Here is a 17363-nt window from a genome sequence, read left to right on the forward strand (position 1 = left end):
CAAATGCCTGCTTCTGAGCAGCTTTAGTGCAATTAGCATGGGCTGCTCCAATGAACCGTAACTCTGGTCTCATTTTGGGACAAAACTCAGAAGTATTTGCTGGTGGCACTACTGGAACTTGCATCCTGGCTTGCTGCCAGAGCAAGGAGACTTTAATAATGAGGCTATGGTTAAATTTCCTCCAGTTTTCCTAGGTTTCCTGAGCATGTCTGAGACAAAATGCTGCAGCACTTTTTAGCAGGCTTCTATTAATTTCTTCCTCTCCTCTCTGTGGTGGGTGATAGTCAGTCAGAGGTTCTTGAAATACCTGGTTTGAGCCCCGTTCCTACAGATGATGGCAGTAGACAGGTTCAGCCTCACCTGTCAGGATGTTTCAGACATTACAGAATTGCTTCCCTCAATAAAATATGAATAAAAATTCATATAAGGTGTGCCTTGCAGCAGTTGTTTCTGCTTATTAAGCAATACCCCAGACAGAATACCAGACCTAGACTGGCTGCTTACAAGTTGTTTTAAATATTTTACTGTGTTCCTTTGACATCTGAACATTTTGGTACAATTTTCTCTTACAGGGGTTTTTTAGACATGTGTGTTTATGTCAGTATTGATACCCTGTTCCCTTGTAAGGCTCCTGGGATTATTCTGGATATTTGGATTAAGACATTTGGACATGGTGATCTCTACTCAGGCATGCAGAGAGATGGATGGATGGAAGGGGCTGTTGGAAGAATGTGAAGTTTATTCCAAAAGCCTCTGATTTTCCTTTCCCAGCAGTAGTCCTGAGAAGGAAAATGTATTTAGGCTATTATAAGTTAGTGTAGGTGTACAACGGCTTTTCTAATTAACTCTTCTTCGTACTGCTAATTATGGAGTGAAGGAGATGTTGTTTGGTTTCCAGGCTGAGTCTGACATTTTTGACAGCCAAAGCCCCCCACTGAATTGCTCTAAGGGCATCTCAAAAGAACAAAAACTTCAGTCTTCCAAAGCAAAGTTTCTTGTTCCCCAGTAAAGCAAAGCTGTACAGCTGAATACATTTAAGGAATCTGAGAAATAAACATAAATTTCTTCCCCTCTTAAAGGAAGAAACAAAAAAGCGAAAGAGAAGCACTGTATGTAACAATATCTTGGGTCCTACATCAGGAGTTCATCTTTTGTAAGTCTGTGTCTTACTGTTTTCCTACTCTTTCCCTCATTCTGAATAAAACCAAAGTGAAACCCCTGAAATTCTGTGTTGGAAACAACTGGTAGCAAAACTTCTAGAACATTTTGAAAAGGTTGAAGGGAAAAAGTGAGTGTTTCATCTGTCTGGAATTGGTTTTAGGTAGGAAAGACTATTTATGTTAAATTTAAATAAAAGCATTTTATTACATATGTTACATATATTTTTATCTTGATAGCATTGTAAAACAATTACTGCTAACTCAGACACAATTAGTGCTTTTGATTCAGACAATTTTTAGAGTGTACAAATGCCTTTTTAGGGTGCAAAGAGGTGAAGTACTCAGGTTTCTGAAAAAAAAAAAAAAAACCAACAACCAGAATTCTTGCAAAACAAACAAAAAAAGAGAAACATTTGAAAGAATTGATCTCATCCTTCACTGCTCTTTCTTGCACAGCTGAAGGATAAGTGGATTGCTTCACAACAGATTTATTTATGTATGTTTTTTACTTCTTGGAAGTGGTGCCCTGACCTTCCTTTTTCCACTGTATTGTTTACTTCTGCAGGAGTCAAAATATAACAACAGCTGTAATAGAATTAAATTTACTTCTTATTCTTTTTATAATCTGTACAAGGAGGAAAAACTTTTGCTTAATGATACCTGTGGGAACTTATTCTAATTGTTTTAAATCCAAACTTGTTTTCCAGGTTGGGTGTTGAATTCAATAGCTGTGTTAATATTGGCCCCCTCCAGTGTGTAAGTGCACTAACACTGATTGAAATACAAGTAAATATTTACAGAAAAGCCACATTGTAGATGATGCGCATTGCTGCAATTTTAAGGGCCTCACAGTATTTAATAGCAAATTTTCATTGTTTTATGAGTGCTATAACAAGCAGGAAGAAATTTAAAAGGAAGATATTTGCTATCTTATAGTTCCTTCTGTTAAATGCTGTGTTCAAACTCTGCAATGGAAAAAGATGTGATATCAAATAGTGAGGGATCCCTTGTCAATAATTTAGGGCTTCCATTCTGCTGTGTTTGGTTGAGTCTTTATCTTGTAAATTTACACAAGTCTCAGAGGAACAACCTTCCTAAAACCTGGAGTAAGAGGCAGCAAAGTGTCTGGATTTTGCTGCTTCAGGGTCAGTCTGGGGAAGATGCTGCACAGGGAGAAAGTGATTTCTCCTCTGCCTGAAGCTGGGAAGCATTTCTGACCTGGTGCTCTGATTGTGGCATCTGATTCCACTAGGGATATTGTCCCTTTTCAGGGAAAAGCTGCCCAAGAGCTAAAAGAAAACCTGATGCCGTGATTCTCGATGCTGATTGGATTAAAGGCGTTTATTTCCATAATTTTAAAAACGCCTAAAAAAATAAAACATGTGTTAGCACACTAAAATGACAGTTTTGATGGGAATTCTTCCATAAATTGTTCTGGCAGATGGAGAGGAATAGCTCTGATGAAGTGCTACATGCTCCCCCAAGTCCTCCCAAAAGATGGGAAAGAATCAAGATCTTAAAATAAATAAAACAAACTGATTTTACCGAATTCTTAGCATGTGAATTAGAAGCTCATAAAAAGTGCAGTTATCTTGCTCTCATTAGCTGAATACTGTGAAACTGGGTACTGTTGCAGGAGAGTCTAAAAAGGATATTAAACTGCCTCCATTTGGATGATTTGGTGATTAAGATTTGGGTGGTTTATGATCACGCTGCACATTATAACTTAAACCAAAGAAGCATGCTGATTGCCATGTCATCTGTCCGTGTCCCGTGAGGGGGTTGTGATGCCTTGAGAGGACACCTAGAAGAGAGGCTAGGCTGAATAAAAGAATAAAGTCGGTGTTTAATAAAAATATATTTAGGTCAGAAAAGGGTTGTTTTGTCTAACCAAACCGCGAGGGGATATATATAACACTTTATATGAAGTTCAGAGTTATATGCTGATGCAGTACAGAATCTGGAAAATATGAAAGCTAAAACTTAAGGCATCATTTCCCCCCTTGTGGAGTCTCTATGCTCAATATCTACTAATAATAGGTACTCAATAATAGATAAATATTTATCGATTTAATGATAGTAAATATCTAACAATAGTAAATCTCTAACTAACTACTATTGATTTTCTATTGATTATCTAAACATCTAACTAAATACTATAGATTTAACGATAGTAAATATCTAACAACAGTAAATATCTAACAGCAGGGAATATGTTACAATAACAAATATCTAACAGTAGTAATGTTTTGCACAGTCAGCTATCACGCAGAGAAGAATAATCAATAATATGAACAGTTCTTTAGGCACAGAAGAGGAAGAATAATGATTAATATGAACAGTTCTTTAGGCACAGGAAGAGGAATAATTTAAAGCACGTTTTCATCCATCACTCTCTGTTTTTTCAGTTCTTTCAGGAGCTGAAGCCTTCTTAAACCAAAACCACTAAAACCCAGCACCTGGCTGTTTTTAGTGACCTGATCTCTCTCTGGCAGCTACTCGGACATCCTGATCGAGCGGGAGGTGCTGATGCAGAAGTACATCCACCTGGTGCAGATCGTGGAGACCGAGAAGGTGGCGGCCAACCAGCTCCGGCACCAGCTGGAGGACCAGGACACGGAGATCGAGAGGCTCAAGTCGGAGGTGAGCACCAGACCCACCCAGCAGTGACTTACAGGAGCCTTCTGTGGGTGCAGGGCTGTGGGATGCCTTGGGAGCCCACCTGGAGCACAGCTAGGCAGAGCTAAAGGTTAAAATCGGATTTATTAAAGGGCACGCCTTGGGCAGTGCCAGAGCATGGCCGTGGCTCCACCAAAGGTGCACCCAGGGTGGACTCAGGACGGACTCCAAGTCACAAGTTCTCACACTTTTATGAGTTTGGTTCATTTCCACATTGGGGTTCATTGTCCAATTCCAGCTCCAGGTGATGCTGTCCCATCCTCCGAGTTTGCTCACCTCAGTTTGCTGTTTTTACACTTTTTGGGGCTGAAGCTGCAGTGGTGTCCTTGGTTCTGGGGCTGGAAAAGGATTTTTCTGTGTGCCTGAGCTGTGAGGAGAACTTGCTGAGACTTTATATGAAGTTCAGAGTTTCAATGCAGTACAGAGTCTGGAAAACACGGAAGCTACAACTTACGGCATCAGTGGCATTCCGTATTTCTGTAGTATTCTCTGAAAATGGCAGAACCCAGTGAGGTTAATATGTTACAGTCCCCGCCTCCTTAGATAAATAATTTTCTTTGAAATATTGGGGCCTGTTGGGCTGATTGGGTTACTTTTCCTGACATCCTGTCATCCTTTCATCCCGTTAAGATGCCACACTGCTTTGGGTGCCGCTGATTTCACCATTTCCTGCCTGCCTTCAGGTTTGAGTCTGGCTGTGAAAGTGTTAAAAGCACTGTCCCATCTGCTCTGGATGGTGTTAAAAACCTCATTGCAGTCCCAGGCTGATAAAGCCCAGAAGGCACAGCTACTTTTGGGGACAGAACCTGCTGTTTCTGGGTCTCCTTCCAGCTGTGCTGGTCTGAAGTGCTCCAGCCCCTGTCCCCATATATGCACTGGTCACTCTGTGCCCCTTCCACAGGCTGGGGGAAAGGGAAATTGTTGTGCTGTTGGTTCTCCAGCCAAGAGTTTCCTTAACTCGAGGAAGCATTTAATGAGTGTTTGGTTTTGTCAGATTGTAGCACTGAATAAAACAAAGGAAAAAATGCGACCTTATCAAGGCAACCAGGAAGATGAAGATCCAGATATTAAAAAAATTAAGAAGGTAAACATGAAATCTTTTGTGCTTAAAGGGAGGAGGGTGGGATGAGGGGTGTACTTCTGTTGTTTCGTCTAATTTTTTGGGGTTTTTTTGTTCTTTTTTTAAAGTACATTTGCTTTAGCAAGCAAATGTATATATACATTTAGCATAGCAAGCTTTTCTTTGCCCTGCCCCTGCTTAAATCTCTTCAATTGCATGTATTTTTGTGCCACATTTAATCTTGTGATGTATTTGCATTAAATCCTTTATGAGACATGTCTGGTTTCAGTCTTTTTCTGGGGTGTGCAGTTTGAGCCAGGATCAGCTTTGAGCTGATAACTTGGCGTGAGTTTTGCTTTTTGTGTAGGTCAACGCTTGCAGAAGGTGGGAATGCCCCTTTTTAGTAGCAAGAGAGCTTTGAATCTGTATGTAATTTACTGTATTCTGTGTCTTGGTCATTTTGACAGTTGGGCCCCTTTTATTTAAAGTTATTTTTCCAGAGCAGTTTTGCACTCCAGTAGTGGAGTTTTGCACTTCTCATTCATTTTATGAAGATTAATGACCTCCACATCAATATCAGGGCACAAACATAATGAAATTTCCTGTGACCTCTTCTGTAATTTTTAATCCACTTGCAACTTCAGTAGATATTGTGCTTAGTTAGATTTTTCCATGACACAGAGGTGCTTTTTAAGAATGCCAAAAATCTGTCTTTTTGAATACCATGTTTGTTGCCTTGGTGTCTGATACCAAGCAATGTATCGATACCTAGCTTTAAATACCCATACTAATGTTATCTGTTTAAAATGGAAAGTAAACTGAACTTAAAAAAATCATTTAAGAGTTCTGCCAATAATGATATTGAGTCTGTGCTGGAATTTGTTATCTGGAGGAATTTCAGGATACCTTTGGGGTATAAGAGAAATGCTTTAGGGGGAGGAAGAAAGAACTGCACTCCTGCTGATGGGAAGGGGACAACACTCCAGCTTCCAGTGAAAGATTCCTTTCTGTGTATACCATGCTTTACAGTCTGTTTCCTGGCAACAATTATGACCCTTAACACACAGAAATGTAAAATATAATTAATTACAGAACAATTACATATCAATAAGGGAATATTTTTATTTTTGAGCAAAGACTTAAATTTGAGACTTATTTCTACAGCGAAGAGCTTATGATAAGTAAGTTTTTTTTTTTTTTACTTTCTTTTCCTGCGTGATCCCTTTTTAGGTTCAGAGCTTTATGCGGGGCTGGTTGTGCAGAAGAAAATGGAAAACCATTGTCCAAGACTATATTTGTTCTCCTCATGCAGAGAGCATGAGGAAGAGGAACCAGATAGTTTTCAACATGGTGGAGGCTGAGTCTGAGTATGTGCACCAGCTTTATGTCCTGGTGAACTGCTTCCTGCGGCCCCTGAGGATGGCAGCGAGCTCCAAGAAGCCACCCATCAGCCACGACGACGTCAGCAGCATTTTCCTCAACAGGTAAAGTGGTTTATTTGGGACTTTTGTTGTTGTTGGTTTTGTTTCGGGAGGTTTCTGTGGCTTTCTGTTTGAGGTTGGGTTTCTATTTTTTTGTTTTGGTTTTTTTGTTTGTTTGTTTGTTTTGTTTTGTTATGTTGGTTTTTTTTGTTTGCTTGTTTTTTATTTGGGATTTTTTTGGGTTTGTTTTGTTTTGTTTGGGTTTTTTGTTGGGTTTTTTTTTTGGGTTTTTTTAGGGGTTTTTTTGGGTTTTTTTTTTGGTTCGGGGTTTTTTTTTGGTTTTGGTTTTTGATTTTTATGGTTTTGTTTTTTTTTCTGTGTGGGTTTCCCTGGGTGCTTGTTCCCACTGTGGTTCAGCTGAAGGCAGAGCCCTGGCTCCTCTTTTGGCTCTGGTGCAGGTGGTGTCACTGAGCCAGACACGTTTCCAGGGCTGCAAGGCAAAGGTGCTGCAGGTGATGCTGTTGGAAGCCAGCATGACTCCTAACCTTCCTGCATTCTGTGTCTTCATCTGCTAAAGGCAAAAAAGCACAGATGGTGCCTCTTGGGGCAGTTCTCATAATTTTCTGTCACCTTTCCTGTTCCTTTCTTTCTCCTAAGAGAGCAAAACTGGACTGAGTGGCCTCAAATGATCCCGATGAGACCCCGAGGATGAGAATGTCAAAGCTTCTATTTTCTGTTGTCCTGCCTAAGGAATCTCCTTCCCTCTCACTTGTCTTTTCATATCCTGCAAAAAAAAAGAATTGCTCTTTCATTAGGCATCCAAGTACTGCTGTAATGAGCATGTTCAAGCAGCCCAGGAGGCTTCTAACATTAGATACAGGATTGGGATTGCATCCAAGCCTGCCCCAAACTTCTGAGAAACAGAATATGTTCCTTTAGTCATGAGGCAGGTTTCCTTTCCCTTGTTAGAATATGAATACAATGTTAGAATATTTATATTGAATACGATGAGTCTTTTAGAAGCACTGAGCTAGTATTTTTAAACAATGCAGTAAAAGGAAACACTTATTTCCATAACAATAACTGTCTTCTGTTTTTTTTTCTAGCAAAAGAGGAAGAGATGTTTCTCTGTGAATTATTAATCAGAAAATAAAACCAGAATTCTCTTTTTGTTTGTTTAAATACTTGTTTTTCAGTGAAACAATCATGTTTCTTCATGAGATATTTCACCAGGGCTTAAAAGCAAGAATAGCTAACTGGCCTACCTTAATTCTAGGTAAGTTACTTTATTTTCTGTAGGGGTATTACTTTCATATTAATTTTTGAATATTCAGTAGGGATTTTTTTTTTTTTTCTGAAGACATGAGTTCTTAAAAGCCCCTTTTGAAGGGAATGCATATTCAGGGTTAAAACCACAGGATCAGGTGCAGTGGGAATCCCATGTGGGCAGTAATGATCTGTACATGAGAATTCCTCTGCCCTAAGCATTGATTAGACTTGTGTTTTTGGTAATGCTATCTGACCATTAGGAAATCAGAACAACCATCACTGGGCAGGTGAAAGAGCTATGTTTAATGTTTCTAAATTGTCAGTGTGTTGGAAACTGAACTGATTAGAGTAATTCACTTCCAGAGAAAACACTGGAAAACACATTTTCTTTAAAAATGTATTTCAATACATGGGGGAAAGAGAAAAAAAAAAGGCATTTTTCTGCTTTCTCTAGCTGACTTATTTGACATTCTGCTGCCAATGCTGAACATATATCAAGAATTTGTTCGGAATCACCAATATAGCCTACAAGTGCTGGCAAACTGTAAGCAAAACAGGGATTTTGACAAACTCTTGAAGCAATATGAAGCCAACCCAGCATGTGAGGGCAGAATGCTGGAAACTTTCCTTACCTACCCCATGTTTCAGGTACTCCCCTGTGTATTTCTTGTATATGTTTGGTTTTACTGTTTGGTATATTTGTTTTGTGGTACTGACATTGCAATTGATGGAAGGCTCGTCTTGCTTAACTCTCTTGAAAATTAGTTTGGTGTAATTAATTTTGTTGTTACACCAAGATCTCCTCCCCAGCTCTGCTGGCTCATCTTTGTTCAGTCTCAGGAATGCTGAGGGGGAGTGTGGGATGAGGATGGCAGCAAAGAAAATTGGCAAGGAGCAGGTCCTTGTCTTAGGACCCCAGGGATAAAGCCCAGGGAGAGATAATATTCAGTAATTTAGAGCACTCATAAGCACCTTACTAGGAATACATTTTATACCTTTCTCCCTACTTTGTTCTCGAGTGGTCTCTAGAAGATGAAAAATAAACTGCAAAAGTTTTGAAAACTGGTTGCCCTCCTGATACTTTACTGTCATCTGCCTGGAGTAGGCATTTGCTGCTGTTTTAAGATGTCTGTGAAGCAGTGGCCTGATAATTTTATGTATTTTTCATTTAACCTGACATTTTACTCATCAGAGAATTAGTGAACCCCCTCAGTTTGTGCAGTTATTGGCAAGCCAGATAGAGAAAAAAAAAACTACAAAGGGGCATCAGTGACACTTATGCTAATGGTAGTTACTCATATTAGCCTAAGGAGCCATTAGCACCTGCAACAATACTTTTTTAATTTTTGAAGTGGTATATTTTAAAGTTTTTATGAGTGTGGGGTTTCTTTGGGTTGAGTTGAAGCCCGGTCAAGAGAGGGAAGGAGATGGTCCTGTGTGATGAGGAATGCTATTATGCCATTGCTGATGACTTTCCACATGAGCATAATGTTGCCTCTCCTCCTAGATAAATCTTGTTGTGTCAGGCCAGTTATGCTGCACCACCACTTGGTTAAAAGCTCTGAAGGGTCCTTCTTTTGCTGGTTAAAAGCTCTGAAGGGTCCTTGTTACCCTGTGGCCTTTAATGGTCAAATACTGGACATTCTTCCATCTCCTTTTGTGCAATGTGAATGTTACCTGAATGCAGACAAGTCACCTGGTATTTTCAATGTCAAAAGAAATTTACATGCTCATAATCTATTAAAATTGAGGGAAGGTATATATGGATTTACTGATATTATGTCTTATTGGTTTCAAGATTCCCAGATATATTATAACACTTCATGAACTTTTGGCTCACACACCACACGAACACGTTGAGAGAAAAAGCCTTGAATTTGCTAAATCTAAACTAGAAGAACTTTCAAGGTAAGATTTTTCTGCCTTATGTTTGATAATTTTGAATTAAATGTTTTGAAAAGGAAAAAGTCTTTATTTTTATTTGGTTTTGCTCTTTTAAAAAAATATGCATTTCAAAGAAAATTATCAAAACCAAAACATAAGATAATGAAAAATAAGAAAAATATCTCAGTGTAATATTTTGTCTGTTCTATTTATATTTTTTGGCAAATTTAAATCTCCAAGTGCCTCCTTGTATTTTGGTTAGGGAGAATTGAAATCACTATAGAAACCACCTACTCCTTGGTTATGAACAGTGCAGTTTTCTTTACATAAAGAAATTTTATTTTTCTTAATTTAAAGAGATAAGGGCATTTAAAATAATCATGGTCTTGTAAAGCACTTAGTTCTCCATCTGCATCATAATATTAGCATGCCAGCGTGAAAATTGACTTTCATACATACTTCAAATAATGCCAGATAAACAGGAATGAAAGATAAATTCTGCGAACTTTTGCTCCCTGTGGAAACCTGTGCAATTAAACTTTTCCCTGAATCCCCAGACCTTTCTCAGATTGTTGTGTGGTGTTTGTTGGATTTTGCCTGTGTGGTGTGCCCATGTTAAATAAGTGGTTTATTCCTGTATTCCCCTCTCTACCCCTATGGGTATTTGTTGTACTTTTCATATGTGATGTGCCCATGTGAAATAAGTGATTTATTGCTGTGCCCCTATGTGTATTTCTGCTTTGCCTATGTTGTGTGCCCATGTGAAATAAGTGGTTTATTCCTGTATCCCCCTCTGTACCCCTATGGGAGTTTGTTGTATTTTGCATATGTGATGTGCCCATGTGAAATAAGTGGTTTGCTGCTGTAACCCCATGGGTGTTTGTTGTATTTTGCCTGTGTTATGTATGTTGTGTGTGCCCATGTGAAATAAGTGATTTATTGCTGTACCCCTATGGGTGTTGAATTTTGCCTGTGTGCCCATGTGAAATAAGTGTTTTATTCCTGTATTCCCCTCTGTACTCCTATGGGTGTTCACTGGATTTTGCCTATGTTGTGTGCCCATGTTAAATAACTGCTTTATTCCTGTATCCCCCTCTGTACCCCATGGGTGTTTGTTGTGTTTTGCCTGTGTGCCCATGTGAAATAAGTGTTTTATTCCTGTATTCCCTTCTGTACTCCTATGGGTGTTGGTTGTACCTTGCCTGTGTGCCCATGTGAAATAAGTGTTTTATTGCTGTATCCCCCTCTGTACCCCATGCACCCCTATGGGTGTTTGTGTTCTGCCTGTGTGCCCATGTGAAATAAGTGTTTTATTCCTGTATCCCCCTCTGTACCTATGGTCCCAGGGCTGTCCATCTCCCCTAAACTCGCCCCTGATTCCCATGCCTCCTCCCTGATGCCCTGCCTGTCACCCTGCTTCCCATCCCATCCATCTGGAAGCTTCCATGGAGGGCATGGAGCCATTGGATGAGGGCCTGGGATCCCTCCCTTGGCTTTCCCTGACTTGTGGTCACCCCAATCCCTCACAGCCAGAACCACTCCCCAGTTCCTCTCCATTGGTAGTGGAGAAATCCACTCCCCTTTCCCCTCCCTGCTTTATAACCTGGTGCAAGCCCCAAGGAGGGGCTGTTGCTGGTTCACACACCTCCAGTTGCCCTGAGGACTTTCATCCCCACCAAGTCACCTCTTTTCTCCAGTGGTCAGCTGTCCTTCAACGCACGAAGGTACTGCCAGGGGTGATTAGGGATGCTCTGCACTGCCCACTGTGCCCTTCTGGCTGGGCATCCAAGCAGTCACAGCAGCATCAGGTGTTCCTCTCACCCTGTGAGAAACCTGCTGTTCCTCTCTGGGAAACGGCAGTTTTCTGCTGTGAACACAGGAGACCATGGGTGAACTCCAGGATGTAAAAACTCGATTCACTAAAGATGTGCTTGGAGAATATTTAGTTGTAGAAGATGTTCACGAGCAGCTAAGTCAGCCTTTGGACTGGCTTCATTGCATAAGTCAGAGTTCATTGTTGGTCCAGCTGATTTACCACTGAACGCTCAGATCTGGAGTCTGAGACTAACTGGTCCTCTCTGCTTATAAAGTCAGTAGAGACCATAAATGTGAAATAAACTGGCTCATTTCCATTCCTTTAAGGTAGTTCTGAGGGAGGAGGAGATTGCAGAAAGTGCAGTCTAGTCCCACTTCAGGAAAATATCTTTGCAAGATCTTACAAGCTCCTGGGTTGGGCTCACCACTAAAAAAAAAACATAATTTATTTTTCTTTGTAAGGGAAAAATGGCTATAAAAAATAAAAAGGAGGTGGTGAAATATGAAAGCTAGGGTTGTTGAGGGAGGGAAAAAGGAAAGGAAAGGACTAATACACTGAGACATAAAGATGCAGCAGGAACAGAGTGGGACTCTAAAGCCATGGAGAAGAAATCTACATGTGCCCTACACAATTCTAGGCAATGCTTCCATGATTGTGGCATTAAGTTCTCTTCTATCAGCTGTGAAGTGTTGCAGCTTGGTGGCATCTCTCAGATGTGTTCAAGAGCAGTCACTATTCTGCCAAATTGGCTCCACTGCTGAAAAATCAAAATGATCTCAAGAATGCTTTGAAAAGGAGAGGCAGAAAGGCAGGAGACCTGCTCTGGAGTGAGGAGGCACTGGGTGGGTGTTCTCTAGCAGCAGGGGAAGGACATGTACTGTGTCTTGAAAGGCACAGCAGGAGTGAGGCATGTTTTGGGGAGATAAAGTGCGTTTTGCCTTGTCCCCAACAGAGTGATGCACGACGAGGTGAGTGACACGGAGAACATCCGCAAGAACCTGGCCATAGAGAGGACCATAGTGGAGGGATGTGACATACTGCTAGACACCAGCCAAACCTTTATACGCCAAGGTAAGACATTCCTCTGCTGCCACAATTATACTGCCCAGTAATCGTGGAAAAAACTGCACTGAAGGCAGCAGGGCTCACTGCCTTGGTCAGGCTGGGTGATGCGCTGGGCACTTGTCAGCATCCTCAGCCTACCCCCTGTCCCTGCAGGGTGAATCACAAAGTGCCCCAAAAACAGGTGATTTTGGGCTGTGGTTGGACCTCAGTTCTGTGCTGTGTTCTGCAGGAACCACTGAAATCAGCAGCCCCTGTGGGACTGTGATTCAGGCTCTGCCTGGACTGTGCTCCCCTCCCAAGGGACGGAGCAGGGGGAGAGCAGCACTCCTCTCTGTCTATTGATGGCAGCTTTGGAAACTCTTTCTGTTGAAAATTAGTTACAGCAGAGGTGGAATTTATTGTTAAGTTCCAAAAAACTCTGCTGGAATAACATTTCCATTTTAAATAAGGGAGAGTTTTTTGCCAGGAACTGCAAATTGGTTACAAATCTTGCATGGTGGTGTTTATTTTAACTGCTTATTTTTCTCCCATTATGTATTATGTAATATTTAACTTTCGAATCTTTTGAAGACAGTTATTTGGTTTGTACACAATTACTACAGATCTATAGTGCAGGATTTTGACAGATTTTGCTCCTTTCAAAAGCATTAAATATACTCAGGAAAAGTTAGGAATATAATTTAGGTGCATCGCTTCACAAAACCTTTCCCAGATAACCTCAGCAGAACATCTGGTATTTGATGGGGCCATATTGCATCTGGTAATTAATAGGCTTCCTGTACATTTTGAAATTCATTTTATGCTGCTTTTGTGGTTATGTGGCCAAACAATGATTTTTCTGAATAATGTACAGTATTATTTTTACAATACACTAACAATATTGTTTTTACAAATCCTATTAAATTACTTTATTCTTCATTAAATGTATACATTTGTTATCGCTCAGGTGTTTTAAGAGTTATGAATATGACTTTAAGAAAAAAACCAAGTTGTTTTGCACCCACGGCCAAAAAAATATAATGCCATGGTTATCCTAGGTTGACTTGTACCATGAAACCTAATTAAATTTTAGGGTTTATTTTCCAAGATTATTACTATATGTAATACAATATGTATTTTTATTTATCAGGCTTTTCCCTTTAAAACTTACTGGTAATGTTTTGCCTATGTACTCACTGCTTCATCAGTAAAACTTAAAATTCTTTTCTGTGGGAATTAATCTGTATAAATTACTGTTATAATCTGTATAATTACTGTTGGCTTGTTAGGCCCAGATCAAACCCTGTAAATAAATTAAATTCAGATTTATTTCTAGGCACACAGGCAGAGGATAGTGGACAGGAGTGTGTGTCACAGAAAGTTTATCAGCTTATCTGGTGGAACATCCACTGCCTCCGATTCTGTGCAAGGGCAGAAATCTGAATAAAGCAAATTAAGTAATGGAGCCCATTTTCCTTTTACATCTGACAGTAAAAGGAAGGTCACTTTGGCAGCGGTGTCCATTTCAGTTAGGCTTCCATTTGTTGTGTTGATTGGCATAGCTGGGCAGAGGAACCTCTTTTCCAGCTTAAAACAGGAGAGATATGCCATTACCTTTGTTAAGGCTTTTTTTTTTTTTTTTCTGGATGTTAGTTACAATTTTTTTATATGCTACAGCCTTTAAATTTTTAGGAAGAGATTGATTCTGTTGAGTTGTGCATGTCGAGACCACGGGAACGGTCCTGGCAGTGTTTTGCAATGCAGATTGTGAATTCTCCTTTGAGTTTCTTGGGGTCTGATTTTCCCTCCCTCTTCCTCAGGTAGACATTTTATAGTCAGGCACACAAACAAGCAAGGAATGTTTTCTTTGTGAGGCTGAAGGAGACTCAGGGAGTCTCACATCTGCTGGCATCCAAACAACCGGGCACCTCGAGCCCTTCTGGTGCTTTCAGACACCCTGATGTGAATGTCCCTCTGCTGATAAAGATACCATAACCACAAAATCACACAACAGCTGAAGCTGGAAGGGACTTTGGAAATTACCCATTCCAGTCTCAAAGCAGCTGGAGGAGGTTGGTTTCTGCCATGCCCAGTCAGTATTTTGTTTCCAAGGACAGGGACTCCACAGCCTCCCTAAATGAACAATCTCTTCCAGTGTTTAACCCTCTGAGCAGTAAAAACAAACAAAAAAAGAGTAAAAGAGCCCAAAAACCTCCAGCATGGGGAAAGCCAGGCTGAGTTGCTAAATCAGACAGTTCAGTGCAGACTTCTGAATGCTTGGGTTTGTTTATAAATGCAGCCTTTTTTATTCTTTGGATTGAGCAAAGGCTGAGAGGGCGACTGTTGAAGCATTGGAGCGCTGAACGTGCTTAGGCTTATGGCTGGATAGAAATTCATGGGATTACACTATTGTCCAAACTATACTGTTAGTGAATGTTTAAAATTAGCTTCACTTGCTCATTGCATCTGTACATTGGCCAGTTGTGATCATTTTTTTTCCTTTAAGAGGAAATCTGTGGTAGAGCCAGTGCCCAATTTTGTTAACCAATAAAGCCTGATGAGAATGCCCAAGGTCCTTTCTTGGTGTCAGCCACGCTGAATGTGTAGGAGATGTGTTCCTCTCTGCAGATTTGAAAGAGAGAAAATGCAGTCTCTGTTTTCTGCTTTTAGAGAGAGGTTTGCTCTCTTTTACCTTATTAAACAGTATTTCAGCTCTGTGCAAGAGCATTGCTTAAACTCAGCCCATTATGGAAGAACAGAGCATGTTAGTCCTGAAAACATTCTAATGAAAATAAAAATAAATAAATAAACCAAAGTTACCTGTAAACTTCCATAAGCACATCATATTTGTAGGTACTACTACCCTACAAAACAAAACAGAAACAAAATTTACAGATTGAATATTGCTACCCTAAATGTGTAGATGTAATTTTAGGACTAAAAATACCCTGGGAATTTTGTCTGGGAGTGGTTTTGGATGTGCTGGCCTTGCAGTGAGGGACAGTCAGTGTAACATGGGAAAGTCACTGTTCAACATGTGGAAATCATCTCCTCCCTGTCTTACAGCTGAGGCAGGTTGGCTGTTTGTCCAGGGGAAATGCACAACAGCCAATAAATATTTATGGGTTTGGGTCAGAAAGTAAGTGAATCTGAAATGTTCCAAATTCCTTTGCAAAATTCTGGAGCCTAACTCCACTGTTCTGTTTTGGTGACGCAACTTGTCTTACACACTTCCAGCCTGAATGTGAAGTGTCTGTCAGAGAACACTGTTTTCTGGCAAATTTCCTGCTGTGTATTTTTCCATGTCAGTAAAAGTTTGCATATTAATAACTTAAGGCTACTTAAATATATAGAGAGAGCTAAGTGTAGGAAAAATGTACATAAATAGCACCTTTCTCAGTTACTGCAGTTTCTTTGTTTGTTAATTTAAGATTGTGTATGTGAACTTTGAAAAAGATAATCTGTTGGAACTCAAAACATCCCTCAGACATTTTTAGAGGTTTCAGGCCCTGGTTGGAAGTGTTTGAGACCCTGCTAGGCAGCTGGAAACAACTATTATTTTAGGTTTGAGCCATAAAATGATTTGCCAACTTTGATGGTAGAACAAAGAGTCACAAATGTTTAGATATTATATTAGAAGTAGTTACAAAGTAAAGAGAAAAAAATTTTAATATTATACAAGGAAATTTTAACACCTATACAAAAAAATTTTTACTTTATACATAAAAATCAAAAATTTTAAAATAAAAAAATGTAAGCCAGTCCTATTTCTCCTCTTTCTTCTTCCTTACCTCCATATATAAATATAAAAATAATATATATTATATAAATATAAATATATATTTATTATTTAAATATAAATATAAAAATAACAACCTTAGACAGAAAGAAATAAAAAAAAAACAACAAACAAAAAAAGTATCAAAGGTGTGTCTCTACCTAAGCTACTAACCAAACCACAATAGCCAAAAAAACCAATCTTTTAAATAGCTTACAATAAACTGCCTTAAAACCAAACAACAAGAAGCTACGAAATTTTCTTTAAAAGCACAAGTTAAAAAAAAAATCTTTAAGCCAGACCGGGGTTCCAACAATAATCCTTTTGACAGCACAGGGTAAAAATTGCTAATCTAGTATTCATGGATAGTTCTGTCAGGCTGGCACTGTGTCAGGATGCCACCACTACTCTGAGTTTTGATGCAGCTGTGCCATTTCATATCTGGAAGGGGCAGGTCAAAGCCTTCTCCTGCTGCTTGTTCTGCGGTGCAGCTCCCTGTGCATCATCGGTTTCTTGGTGCTTTTGTGACCTTGCTCCTGTCAGGGAGCTCAGTCAGCTGCCTCCAGACCTATTTTCCTGCTGGTTTAGCTGTTGAGTTCCTGATGCTGGAACAAGGCATGGCTGGAGCTGGTGTCAAGGTAATAGTGAGGTGAGATGTGTGGGAAGCAGGCTCGGAGGTCTCTTGGCTGCCCTGTCTGCCAACAGCAAATTGTATGGTAGAAATCTGTTTAATCTACAGAGGAGTTGCACTCCCTCACCAAATTTAACTCCTGCTCCAAATTTGGAGGCGACACACACGGTGGGATCAATCTGGAGAAGCTGGTCACAGACGGAGATGTGAAACAGCAGAGAAGCAGAGCTGTCCCCAGCTCTGCAGAGCAAAATTCAGGCTTATGTAAGCAGGTTCAATTTAGTTCGGGAGTGTTTTACTGGTAGCACATTTCAGATGAGCTGTGGAGTACTGACAATTATGCAGCTTCGTTTCACACGGGCATGCACACAGACTCCTTTCCATCAAAAATAACTTTTCCATGTTCTTTCCATTCTGTATCCCTTCGGTTTGTGTCTTTTGCAAGTGTAGTGGCTGTCAGAGTGGTGTTTGCTGTTAAGCCACATTTTCTGATCAATGGCCTCTTAGTGTGCTTAATTGCCTAATCAGCCCTGGATCTAATCCTGCCATGCACACAAGTGTTAGTCTAGACTGTACTTGAGTCTATTTATGATAACAAAAGAAGGGAACTTGTGCAGTAAA

General features: G+C 40.0%; 1 protein-coding gene across 6 annotated transcripts in view; it reads left to right on the forward strand.

Annotated features, from left to right (window-relative positions):
* RASGRF2 (Ras protein specific guanine nucleotide releasing factor 2) overlaps positions 1-17363 on the forward strand; it is a 129532-nt gene that overhangs the window by 46078 nt on the left and 66091 nt on the right. For all 6 annotated transcript variants that reach the window (XM_085567206.1, XM_085567207.1, XM_085567208.1 and 3 more), the window contains exons 3-9: positions 3656-3803; positions 4834-4923; positions 6130-6383; positions 7517-7596; positions 8044-8237; positions 9388-9497; positions 12242-12360. In XM_085567206.1, coding sequence (XP_085423332.1) covers positions 3656-3803; positions 4834-4923; positions 6130-6383; positions 7517-7596; positions 8044-8237; positions 9388-9497; positions 12242-12360 — 995 coding nt within the window. The remainder of the gene's footprint in view (positions 1-3655; positions 3804-4833; positions 4924-6129; positions 6384-7516; positions 7597-8043; positions 8238-9387; positions 9498-12241; positions 12361-17363) is intronic.

Source organism: Lonchura striata, chromosome Z, assembly GCF_050655825.1.
Source record: "Lonchura striata isolate lonStrDom1 chromosome Z, ASM5065582v1, whole genome shotgun sequence".
Taxonomy (NCBI): domain Eukaryota; kingdom Metazoa; phylum Chordata; class Aves; order Passeriformes; family Estrildidae; genus Lonchura; species Lonchura striata.